This window comes from Macaca fascicularis, chromosome 6 (assembly GCF_037993035.2).
Source record: "Macaca fascicularis isolate 582-1 chromosome 6, T2T-MFA8v1.1".
Classification (NCBI taxonomy): domain Eukaryota; kingdom Metazoa; phylum Chordata; class Mammalia; order Primates; family Cercopithecidae; genus Macaca; species Macaca fascicularis.
The window spans coordinates 82,990,267-83,002,893 of record NC_088380.1 but is presented as its reverse complement, the minus strand read 5'-3'; the positions used below and the strand labels follow the sequence as shown (position 1 = coordinate 83,002,893).

Below are 12,627 nucleotides of genomic sequence, written 5' to 3'. Positions count from 1 at the left end.
ACCCTATTCTGTAATTTGAAAAATGAACGGCAGTTGTTTCATGACACTAAATGTTGTGTTTCAGGCCAAGCTTTCGTCGCACAAACTGGTTTGAGCCTGTGGGCTCAGAGTATAAACAGGTTATGCAAAGAGTAGGGGTAACTGACCTATCACCGTTTGGCAAGTTTAATATCAAAGGCCAAGATTCCATTAGACTACTGGACCATCTCTTTGCAAATGTCATTCCAAAGGTAAATAGCCTTGTAGGGATACAAGGTCCAGGATTCTGACCTATTTAATTCTTCATCCTCTCATTTCCCCCGCCCCCCGACCAAACCCACATGTTATTTTAGTTCACCTAATGATTTCTGGAAGAACACTAGAACTCTTCAACTGACCAAAAGTATACAAGCTAATTTTCTTTCTTTTTGAGAGACAGAGTCTTGCTCTGTCACCCAGGCTGGAATGCAGTGGTGTGATCTTGGCTCTCTGTAACCTCCTCCTCCCAGGTTCAAGCGATTCTCCTGCCTCAGCTTCCCAAGTAGCTGGGACTACAGGCATGCACCACCAGGCCCAGTTAATTTTTGTATTTTTTTAGTAGAGACAGGGTTTCACTATATGTTGGCCAGGCTGGTCTTGAACTCCTGACCTCAGGTGATCCACCCACCTCAGCCTCCCAAAGTGCTGGGATTACAGGCATGAGCCACCACACCTGGCCTACAAGCTAATTTTCAAATTTAAATTTTTGTTGAGTGAATTCTCATCCAAGGACCTTATGACTTTGCTTAATTGTTTTGATGGTAACTTAAAATTGAATTCTGCAATTAAATGAAGAATAACTTTTAAATGACAAAGAATTTTAAATGATTGTTTAAATGGAGAACTTCAAGTTACTGTTGGGTTTAGGTTTACAGATAATTCATACAATTGATACGAATGGTAAGAGTCAGATAGTTTTCATTCTTAACACCCATGTTGTTATTTAAATAGGTGTTAAAAGGATGTATGCGATTTTTAGTTCATCCTAAGGTAATTTAAAATTTTTTTATGTAGGTGGGTTTTACAAATATAAGTCACATGTTAACACCCAAAGGTCGAGTGTATGCTGAGTTGACTGTTTCTCACCAATCTCCTGGGGAGTTTCTTTTAATTACTGGCTCTGGATCAGAACTTCACGATCTTAGGTAAGTGCACACCTAGTAAGAAAATTTTGTACACATTATATATTGACTCAATCTTACATTGAGTTTTTCTTTTTACCAGTACTCGAAAGTACAACTTTATTTCTTCTTAAACCTAATGGTTTCAAATAAACTTTATGTTTTTTATACAAAAATATTAGAAGTGAGGGCCTCTGCCCCTCCCAAAGGTAATTCATCCATAGGTTACTGGTTCTAATAATATTATTTCCATTTATTAGGCATCATCAATGTACCAGAACCTTTTTTAGACATTACCTTAATAAATTCTCTTAATATATTGCAAGGTTTATATGATTCCCATGGTCAGATAAGGAAACCGAGGTTTGAATTAAGGGAACTTACTCACCCGAGATTTTTGATTCTGATGTCCACATTCGGTCCACTTCTGTAAGCTGCCTTCCTAAATTATCTTTGTCCTTTGTGATGCTTTGTGCTTTCTGGCCCACAGCTAGATCTAAGTTGCTGACCTGCCAAGTCCAACGTTTACATGAATCTTTATTCTACTATAAAGTCTTTAGTCTAATATTCCGAAAACATTTGGAATATTATTGTTTAATAAATGTCTTACTCTGACAGATTCTTGCCTTAGTTGTAAAGTGATGCAAATTATATGCTCCAATCCAAGAAGTACTCGGGCCATCTTAATAGCTTAGCTTTGTGTAAATCCAGATGAACATTTTGTGATATACTTAGACAGCTCAAGGACTGCTCAATAAATTAGAAACCAGCCCTATAGCTGGGTCCCAATAACTCATCAAGCCATATAAATTGAAACTAGAGTTTCTGTCTTTTCCTTGTGATTGTCAGAGCAATTACGTGTCCTGTGGCAGGCACATGATTATCCCTTAGCAACATGAGTATACTCCTGTGTACAGGTATTAGAGAAAATTTGGGTTTAAATTAATTTTTGAAGGCTGAATCATTAGTTTAAATGCAAAAGGGCTGTGTCACTATTTAAAAGAATTGTGCAGCAGAGCTCATTAAATTGAAGGATCCTTCTGTACTGTGAAAAATTACCCCCCAAATTTATAAGTGGGTGATTTAAAGAGAATCACTTAACATCTCAGGGGCTCAGTTTCCTCAACTTTAAACATCAGTGTGATTTCATGAAATGACACTCTGGGGACTTTCTGATAACTCTAGACACAAAGCATGTCTTCAGAGAAATAATTTGTTACCAAGGTACATTATTCAAGCAATATTTAACACCATGTTCATGACTGAAACACAGATGGATTGAAGAAGAAGCAGTCAAAGGCGGATATGATGTTGAAATTAAAAACATAACCGATGAGCTTGGAGTCCTTGGAGTTGCTGGGCCACAGGCAAGAAAGGTCCTTCAGAAACTGACCTCTGAAGATCTCAGTGATGACGTTTTCAAGTTTCTTCAAACCAAGTCCTTAAAGGTTTCCAACATTCCTGTCACTGCTATTAGGATATCTTATACTGGTAAGATTGGAAAATAACCTGGAGTAAGTCTCTGAAATTTAAAAGGTCAATTTAAATTTTAAAATTAAAAGGTCATGTCACCACAAATGTGTGGGCGTGTACACATGTGCACACTCACACTCACGTTTGTCCATGCGACTTTGGAGGAAGGTTTTTGTTCTGCCCAACTCTTATGTCAAGTCTGTCTATTCACTCCTCATCTTGAAAGTGGTTCCACAGATTTCTAGTTGTTGCTCCAGTCCCATAGCTGCCTACCATCTGGAAGGACAGATAAAAAAGTGGGGGCTGGGTGCTGTGGCTCACACCTGTAATTGCAGCACTTTGGGAGGCTGAGGCGGGCGGATCACCTGCAGTCAGGAGTTCAAGACCAGCCTGACCAACATGGGGAAACCCCGTCTCTACTAAAAACACACAAAATTAGCTGCGCGTGGTGGCGCATGCCTGTAATCCCAGCTACTCTGGAGGCTGAGGCAGGAGAATTGCTTGAACTCAGGAGGTGGAGGTTGTATGAACCAAGATGGCGCCACTGCACTCCAGCCTGGGCAACAAGAGTGAAACTCCATCTCAAAAAAAAAAAAAAAAAAAAAAAAGTGAGAAGAGGATTGGCTGAAATAGTCAGGCCAGCCAACTCTATCTGCAAACATTCAAGATGGTCTCCTGGAGCTAGAATCTCCCATAGAGACCATTTTGAAGGTATCAGGTACCTCTCCTAGAGCATTGCCAACAATCCGTCTTTCGTTCCAGACTGTAAGTTCACTGAGAAGTCTTCATCTAGCACCTAACCTTGCACATGGTAGGTATTTGATACAGAGATGAATGAATGCTCTTCAGTTCCCCAGTGGTGCTCTGGGCTCCCTTCTAAGTTTTTCTAGAACTCCTTGTCTCTCACAGGAGTACTGCATGCCCAAGCATTCATTCAATTATATGTTGCTCCTATTCTGTGGTATCCCATAAAAACACCTTACCATGAGCCTTCCACCTTGGGAAATGAGAACACAGATTGAAGACCATGGCTCTTCCCTGGGCTGCTGCTATACCTTTTCCCTGCCCTTCTTCCACCCAACCTTGGCAAATTCTAGAATAAAAAATGAGCAGGGCTGGATGCAGTGGCTCATACCTGTAATCCCAGCACTTTGGGAGGCCATAGTGGGAGGACTGATTGATTGTCCCAGGAGTTCAGGACCAGCCTGGGCAATATAGTGAGACCCTGTCTCAACAACAACAATATAAGACAAAAATGAAACAAGAACAAGAAAAATAAGCAGGATTTTTTTGGGTTAAATTTCATTTCTTTTGATTTTTGCCCACAGCTCTACTGGTGAATGAAATGACTAGGGAAGAAGTGGGAGGGGGAGAAGTCCGAGAGTATGGCTTTCTCACTATGAGGATAACTTGAATAATTCTTAATTGACTATATTTTTAAGCTTATGATTTTTGGGCAAGGGGTTGGTTTAAACCTTGAACTCGTTGCCTTGATAAACTGTGCCATGCTAACTATTCACCTAACGTCATTGTCCCGGAAAACAGTCAAGCCTCATTAGAAAGCTGGGGTCCAGGGTGGAGAATAATTCCTGCATTACAGTCTTTCTGTGTCATGACAAGAGGTGTCCTGCATACCACCACCTACATGGGGGTCATGATCAGCACGAATGCATCTGTGATATGGTGGGTTTCTTTGCAGTGGGGTCTTGTAACTTTTTGTGAGCTGGTCTTTTTAGAGACTGACAATGCCTATGTTGCTTAAGTGGAATTTCTCCTGCTTTTATGTGTTCTAGCTAATGCACATTAGATCTAGTGATCATTGTTCTTGCTGTGCTGCGGCACCTGTGGGTTTATTTCAGGTGAGCTGGGTTGGGAGCTCTACCACAGAAGAGAAGATTCTGTGGCGCTGTATGACGCTATCATGAATGCAGGCCAGGAGGAGGAAATCGACAATTTTGGAACCTATGCCATGAATGCCTTACGCCTGGAGAAAGCCTTCAGAGCCTGGGGGTCAGAGGTTTGAAATGCTAGCATCTTTATTAATATTTTATGTTTATTTATCTCATTTTTATATAAGGACTGGTTTGAACTGCAATAATGTTGGTTTTGGCTGTAAGAGAAATTACGTATCATTAGATAACTTTATTTCATTAGGGAAAGAGGTTTTTCTCCTTAATTTCTCAAGTGAAACTTCAGTGGAATTCTGACATCATGTTTATTCTGCCTTAATTCATCCTAGCTGGCTGAGAGCCCTAGACAATCTGTCTTGGACTGTGGGGAGCCTGCCTGCCTCGTGGCATTAGAGTAACACTTTTCAAAGTCTCTCCTCCTCTGTCATTTTGCCCGTCTTCATTTTCTTCTTATCTTGTACCTTTTGGTGAATTAACACTCCTTTCCGAGGGGCAGGAGTGATGGTCCAGAATGTGGTGGTCCAGCCTTCCTCCACCATTAATAATGGTTATTAAGAGTTTCTATTTGTACGACTGGGCGCGGTGGCTCACACCTGTAATCCCAGCACTTTGGGAGGCCGAGGTGAGAGGATCACAAGGCCAGGAGTTCGAGACTAGCCTGGCCAATACAGTGAAACCCCATCTGTACTAAAAACACAAAAATTAGCCGGGTGTGGTGGTGCACACCTGTGGTCCCAGCTGCTCGGGAGGCTGAGGCAGGAGAATTGCTTGACTCCAGGAGGCAGAAGTTGCAGTGAGCTGAGATTGTGTCACTGCACTCCAGTCTGGGTGACAGAGTGAGACTCCGTTTCAAAAAAAAAAAAAAGTTTCTATTTGTGTAGTGCTTTAACCATTTACATATTTTCATATGCATGATTTCATTTTTCTTCTCAACTCTCCATTACCTCTATTTTACACATAATAACACTGAGACTTAGAGAACCACTTGGTCCAGATTACCTAGTAAGTGGCCAACCTGTGATTTAAACTCTGTTCTCCTGCTTTATTTCCAATGTGGCAGGCTATCTCTGGACCCATTCACTATTTCAGATGTACTAGCTGTTTCTTTGGAAGACACTGAGGTTTTAGGCCTGAAAGGTAAGATAAGGGATAGTGGTAAAAGATGGACTCAGAGTGGGGACTCTTGGGTTTGAATTTTTCCCCCACCATGCACCAGCTATCTGGCCTAACCCTCCAGAACTTCTGTTTGCTTTTCTAAGAAATGGATTTTTTTATGCTACAGAATTATCATAGATAGTAGAGAGAGTCTAGGAAGTGCCAAGCACATAATAAAGTGCATTTGATTGGAGGGGAGAGTGTGTTTCAAAGCCCAGGCAGGAACCCCGGGGGCATTTAGAGTACGCAGAAGCAAGTGGGCAAGGTCTCTGTGAGAGGTCCCCTATTAGGGGATTCTCTAGCTACAACTGGGGACTGAGGTGAGGATAGGCGCAGGACAGAAACGGAGGACAGCGCTGTCCCCACACTCTCCGGGTAATGAAGCAGCGGGAGCAGCCCTTTGAGAGTCAGACATTTCTCCACCCTCCTGCCTTTCATTTTTTCAGATTTCCTCTCCCTGCGACCTCCTCTGGAGAGCTTTTCTTCCCTAGTCCCTCCAGTTTCCCAGCAGTGCCACAGCGCCCTCTAGTGTTGGTACTGCAATCCTGTGTGCTTCATTTTTATTTTTATTTTTCTTTGAAGAAATTCTGAAATTTTGAACAGATAAAAATAATTTTAGAATAGCTCAAATTGATTAAGAAATATGAGGCAACGTTTTATGTCATGTAAAACAAGCATTCCTTCATTTGGTTTATGTAGGTGCTGTGTTGCTTTAAAAGTTTGACTACTTTTAGGGGGTTTAGACTAGTTCTCTCACTGCAAAGAGAACAACAAAACAAAGAAAGAAACAAAACCATTAAATTCAGGTCTATTACCAAATACTGCCGTTAGCCCTGACTTGGTAGCTATCACAGTGACTTGGCCACATTTGAAGAGATAGAAATTCAAACTGCTTTTTCCTTTCTCCTCTCCTGAACTCTTATCAGCCACCTTCCTACCATCTGCTTTCCCTCCGCCTTACCCTGATTCTTGGTTAATTGTAAGATAAGTAAATTGCTTAATAACTTTTCAAAACATAGTTATGTAAAATTATTACATAAAAACATGTGAAAATCTTGTTTCTAGAAGGAACGTCGCGTGCATTCCCTCAGATGTTTATTAAAATGAGAGAGCTGTGGAAACACAGTGAATTTTAGTTTCTATATTTGTTATATTCAAATGACCAGTTTTGCTGAAAGGCTACATTGAATTTTGGGTTAAAAAATTATTTTCAAAACCAGTCTATAGTTTGCCTTTCTTTAGAATCTGTGTTGAAAAATCAAAAAGTGTTCTTTCTCCTAAAAACAAATATGAAAGTGATGTTACCGAAATGATTTGCACTCATCTAAGATTTAAAATGTGTGTTTCCTTTTTAGATGAACTGTGATACAAATCCTTTGGAAGCTGGACTGGAATATTTTGTGAAGTTAAATAAGGTATGTTTACATTCCAAAGGGTACTTGAAGTAAATCTTAACATTACGATGCTATTTTGTGACAGAGCCATGCTTTAAACTTTAACCAAGTATGGGTTATAGGAGAAACAAGGTGAACATAAATACTAGCATTGCTCAATTGTGTCATATTACTCTTTTGTCAACATTTGCTTAGTTCAAACTATTGGAGTGTGCTTGCAGATTTAAGATAGCAGAGTCCAGCATCTTTAAGGGCTAAATCTAAATTCTAAGAGAAAAATTAGTAAGGATAAGATGATTACCTGTCAGATTCTAGTAGACATTCATGTTGGAAGTGCGCCATGTTGTGTATTTTACAGTAACTCCTGGTGACTCGGGAAATTGCACATTAGCTGATCAAACATACTGCATTCATTGATCCTTCTGGATACTCACAGCGTGGAGCAGCCTCGCTTCAGCAGATCTGTCCATCTGCTTGTCAAGCATCTTTGTGTGTAACTGCAACATCTGAATATAAACAAGAAACTAATACAAGCCCAAAGAATCATAATTGATAAGACACTCCAAAGGGAACTCCTACATCAGTGGTTCTTAAAATGTAGCCTTCAGACTAACAGCATCAGCCTCACTGGGAGCTTGTTAGAAATGCTAATTCTCAGGTCCCACCCTAGAACTACTAAATCAGAATCTCTGGGAGTCAGGCCAACAAATCTGTTTTAACAGCCCCTGCAGGGAATTCTCATGCATCTAAGGTTTGAGAAGCATTACTCTAAATAATTACGGTGGAAAAGCATATCACGAGGCCAATTTATTAAAGCCAACCTCATATGTACAAGTCTTAAAAATATAAATGAGGTTACTCCATTGAGCAGTGCCTAAGAATGATAATAAAAGAACTTAATAGAGCTGTGGTGAGTGGTAGTATTGAAGAACAAGGGCAGCAGCGGCTACTGTTTAGGACAATTGTTAGAACTCCAAAAATAAAACGTCCTGCCCTAGGTGGTTATAAGCTAAAGACTGATTTCCCATCCTGTGGAAATACGTGAATACATGTATATGACTCAATCAGGCCAAGGAAACCTTTTTCATGACCCTGCGTCAGTTCCCAAATTCTCAGCTATAATATTAACATAAAACGTGTACTTATAGTATGAGATTTTAGGAAAAAGAGCCTCCTAAAGGGTTTTAAAGGGAATATCTTTCTGTACATTCTCCCCATGGCTTTTATTTTTATGATGTACCATCTGCCTCCAGACCAGAGAAAGCAGGTGCTTGGAATTTGGGCAGACCCTAGCAGCAGATTGCTCCCTCTGATAGCAGAAGCCGTACTTTAGCTATTTCAAATAAGGTTAAAAATGGCCCGACTCTTGAAAGTGCTAAATTTCTGTTGTTGGTCACAAATAGGTAGATAGATAACTGATTCTTTTGCTTCAGTGTTCAGATATTATTGTTTAGGGATAAGGCATAGATAAATAATCCCCTGGTATTGAAATGGGATTTTCAAAAATCTTTTACGATTATTAGCAGGGGTGGATTGTGTATTTCTTAGTTAAGTTATATGGCCAAATAACCAAAACTCATCTCAGAATGAAGTTAGTTGTTTGACAGATACTAGTTTTGATTTCTGGCATGTTTTTATAATTTCTGAATTGTTGTTTCCCATTCAAGTGTCACAAAGTTAATTCCTAATGATTTTATAGGGTAAAAGTCCTTGTATCCCAAGGACCTGGCCCCCAACTGAGCCAGTCTTTTTCAGTTATGTCAATTCAAGTGGCTAGTTGGTATTAACCTACTCATAATGATGCTTGCTAATCTCCAAGAAAGGTGAATAGATTAGATCAACTTTGGTGGTTTTCGTAGCAGTCTATATTATGAAACAGATTCCTGGAAAACTTATTAAAATTACAAACTAAGCTTTGTAGCTTGACCATTCAAGTCCTGTGCCTAAAAACTAAAATGTTACCCAAACTGGCTTCATATAACATTTTAAATACTGTAAGCCTATATTTCTTCAGAAAATCGATGCTATAGGAGAACAGAAGCAACAGCTAATACAGAGAGATATTTATGTTTGATACCAAAACAAACACAGCAAAAACCTTGGCATTTTACAATTGTTTGAAATCAGCTACTTCTTTCCCTTCAAAGCAAACATATAGAATTTTCTGGTTTACCCTTAGGCATTTACACAATGATCGTTTAAGCCATGATGTGAAGAAAAGGTAGAAGCAGACTATGTCAGAGCTAGATCAGTCCCGGGGGATCAGCTGGTACTCCCCTCCCCAATCTGAAGTGGGGAAACTGAAGCACAGAGAGGGAAAGTGACCTGGGGGAGGCCATTGCTTTAGCTCAGGTCGAACGCCACCCTCTGACCTCATCGTGGAGCTTTCCCACCCACCACTTTCCCCCCACAAAGTCCTTTTCCACAGTGGGCTTATCAGACTTGAAAGACTGCCCAGGAATTTCTCCCTCTGGCAACATATATTATTTGTATGGGTTACCTTTTATTAATGGACACTTCCCCCACATGTTTTTGCTGTAACTAATTTTGTGTTTTATGATAGGGTCAGAATAGCTGCTTTGCCCATTTTAAGGAGGAAAATGGCTGGGTGAGCAGATGGGCCATCAGGCCTTATTAGGGTGAATTGTGTTCTTGTCAAAACCTGCAAGAAAGCAGGGAAAGAACAATGGAGTACTGAAGAACTCTTTCATCACAAAGGGAGACAGTGCATGGCCCTTGCTTCCTTCCCTCTTGGAGTTGTCCCAGCCTCCTTCCGCTGGTGTTGGTTTATGTGAAGTTGATACACGTGTCATTCATTCATCCATTCATCTAGAAGACATTTATTAAGTACTGCTGATTAGACACTTTGCTAAACCATAGGTCTAAATGTTAAAGATATACTCCTGATAGCTCTCAGATCTCATGAAGCTGGAAACAAATGGTATTTCAGGAACTAAAGCTGTAGGGATATGTTCTTAGCCGTGAAGATAACCCTTCCACAAGCAGAGGGCTCTCCAGCCACGTACAACACTGCCACCTTGTGGGAAGTGCTCCATAGAGCCCTGCCAGGAAGCCTTGACCAAAGCTGCGGTAAAAGTAATTGAATCTGTACTTTGAAAATCTTCTTAACTAAAAACCCTTCACCTGAAACAACTCATATCATTGTTCTCAATGGTATTTTTGGTATGTTTCAAAGGAAGTAACTTTTGGGGGGAAAATCAGTGGCCTTTTTTTTAGCTGGAAATGGAAGAAATGCATTAATCAAGAGCAAAAGGAAAATCAGCTGCCTTTGGATGGAGTCATAGGTATTCCTGGAATTTTCCTTGTGGAAATACTGAATTTTTGTCTATTTCTGAAGAACTTCCATGAAGATTCACAGAGACTCAAGTATTAAGCGTAAAGTGTTGAAGCAGGTCAGAAGAACTTGTTTTCTATAATATGTTTCTCCCTCTCTCTTTCTCTCCTTCTCCCTCTCTTTGCCTTTTTCTCTCTCCTTCCCCTCTCACCCTGTCTAGAGCTTCTAACCAGTAGAAACAGAATAAAATGTGATCTCTATTAACCATAAGTTGTAAGACAATGTTGATTCTAGAAAATGCAGGGTCTCTTTCTGAGGAAAGATTTCAAGCATAACTGTTCAGTAACCAAAAACAAAACAACCCGAAACACCTGGTAAAGAGGTAAAACACTCAGCACCAAGCCTTCTACACCCCAGGTATTCAGTAAATATTAGCTATTATTAAAACATCAGTGTTAAAAAAAACAAAGAAAAAATCAAAGTGGAATGAAACCATTGTTAATAGACAACAAGTTAGAAAGAAATTGTTAATATAGTGGTCAAAGTATCCAATTCTCTTTGGGAAATTTGAGGTAAATGGTAATATATTGAGGAGGCAGAAAATTTTCAGTGATACTTAGCCTTGACTGGACATTAGAATCACATGGGGTTTGATTCTTTTAAATAATATATTGCTGTTTAAAATCCCAAGGCCTAGGCTACACCCAAGATGCACTGAAAAGGAATCCCTTGTAGGGACTCAGGCATCAGTTGTTGTTTTTAATTCCCAGGTGATTCTCCAGAGATGGAGAATTACTGTTTTCAACCAAAGATTTTCAACTGGCTGAACATATTATCCTGAAGAACTAAAAATTACCTGAACTAAAAGAACTAAAAACTAACCAAGTAGTTCTCAAGGTGTGGTCCACAGACCAGCAGCATCACTGTCACCTGGGGACCTGCTAGAAAATTCAAATTGTTGGGTACCATCCCAGACCCCCAAAATCAGAAACTGCCAGGGTGGAGCCCAACTATCTATCTATCTATCTATCTATCTATCTATCTATCTATCTATCTATCTATCTATCTATCTATCTATCTATCTAATCTATCTATTTTTATTGAGAGGGAGTCTCGCCCTATCGCCCAGGCTGGAGTGCAGTGGTGCAGTTTCGGCTCACTACAACCTTCACCTCCCAGGTTCAAGCAATTCTCTTGCCTCAGCCTCTCCAGTAGCTGGTATTACAGGCACCCGCCACCATGCCCAGTTAAGTTTTGTATTTTTAGTAGAGACGGGGTTTCACCATGTTGGCCAGGCTGGTTTGCACTCCTGATCTCAGGTGATCCACCTGCCTCAGCCTCCCAAAGTGCTAGGATTACAGGTGTGAGTCATCGCACCTGGCCCAACAATCTATTCTAATAAGCCCTCCAAGTAGTTTCAATGCAGTTTATTTAAGAACACGGACCTACCCCAAATCAATTAGATTTACTCTAGGTGTAGGGTCCATGATTCCTTTTTAAAGCTCCACAGGTGATTTTTTTTTTTAATGCAGTGAATATTGAGAACCACTGTTTTAGTTCTTTTAACTTCATATCAACTACAGTCTTGACAGTACATAGGAAAGTAGAAAAACAGGTGGATTGGTCAGAGGATAGTCCTATAGAACTGTGGTGGAATGGAAGTAAATTGATAGATCTAGAGCCTATTCTGGCTAGGCTACAGGTTCTTATTCTGCCTCACATCTTTGTTTTTGCTTTTAGAACTGGGTAGTAAGTGAATATTTTTTTTAAGTCACCAAATTCTAGCTGTGTGGCCCAGGAAAGCCATTTAACTTGATTTTAATGCCTAAGATTTTTAATCTGTAAAAGAAGGCTACTTTTGCAAGTCTAAAATCCTATGGAATGCCTCCTAGCACAGTGGTTGAAGACATTGGTGTCATGTTATCTTTATGAGCCACATAATTGTGTCATCTGAATTAAACTATCCTTGTTCTCTTACCCATTTTGACTGCTGAGTGAGAAGGCGAAGGAGAGGAGAAAGGAGGGGAGAGGAAGAGAAGGAAAGGACAAGGAAAGAAGTAAAACCTAGTGGAAGTGTAGCTGATCATTCCTGAAACACCTGTCAGGATACATTAAACTAAAGCCATTGAATCATTATTTTCATATATATCCCATTTCTGTTATGAAACAGTACTTTGTTTCTACCCTAAAAGCTGAAATGTGACGTTTAGCTGACTGCTTTCAAATTGGGATATCCATGGAAGCCCAGGTCTAGGAATGAA

At 40.0% G+C, this 12,627-nt stretch overlaps 1 protein-coding gene across 6 annotated transcripts in view; it reads left to right on the top strand.

Annotated features, from left to right (window-relative positions):
* DMGDH (dimethylglycine dehydrogenase) overlaps window positions 1–12,627 on the top strand; it is a 71,194-nt gene that overhangs the window by 37,092 nt on the left and 21,475 nt on the right. For all 6 annotated transcript variants that reach the window (XM_073993675.1, XM_065546402.2, XM_065546401.2 and 3 more), the window contains 5 exons: window positions 65–230; window positions 1,033–1,163; window positions 2,413–2,630; window positions 4,472–4,629; window positions 7,033–7,092. In XM_073993675.1, the coding sequence (XP_073849776.1) occupies window positions 65–230; window positions 1,033–1,163; window positions 2,413–2,630; window positions 4,472–4,629; window positions 7,033–7,092 (733 nt within the window). The remainder of the gene's footprint in view (window positions 1–64; window positions 231–1,032; window positions 1,164–2,412; window positions 2,631–4,471; window positions 4,630–7,032; window positions 7,093–12,627) is intronic.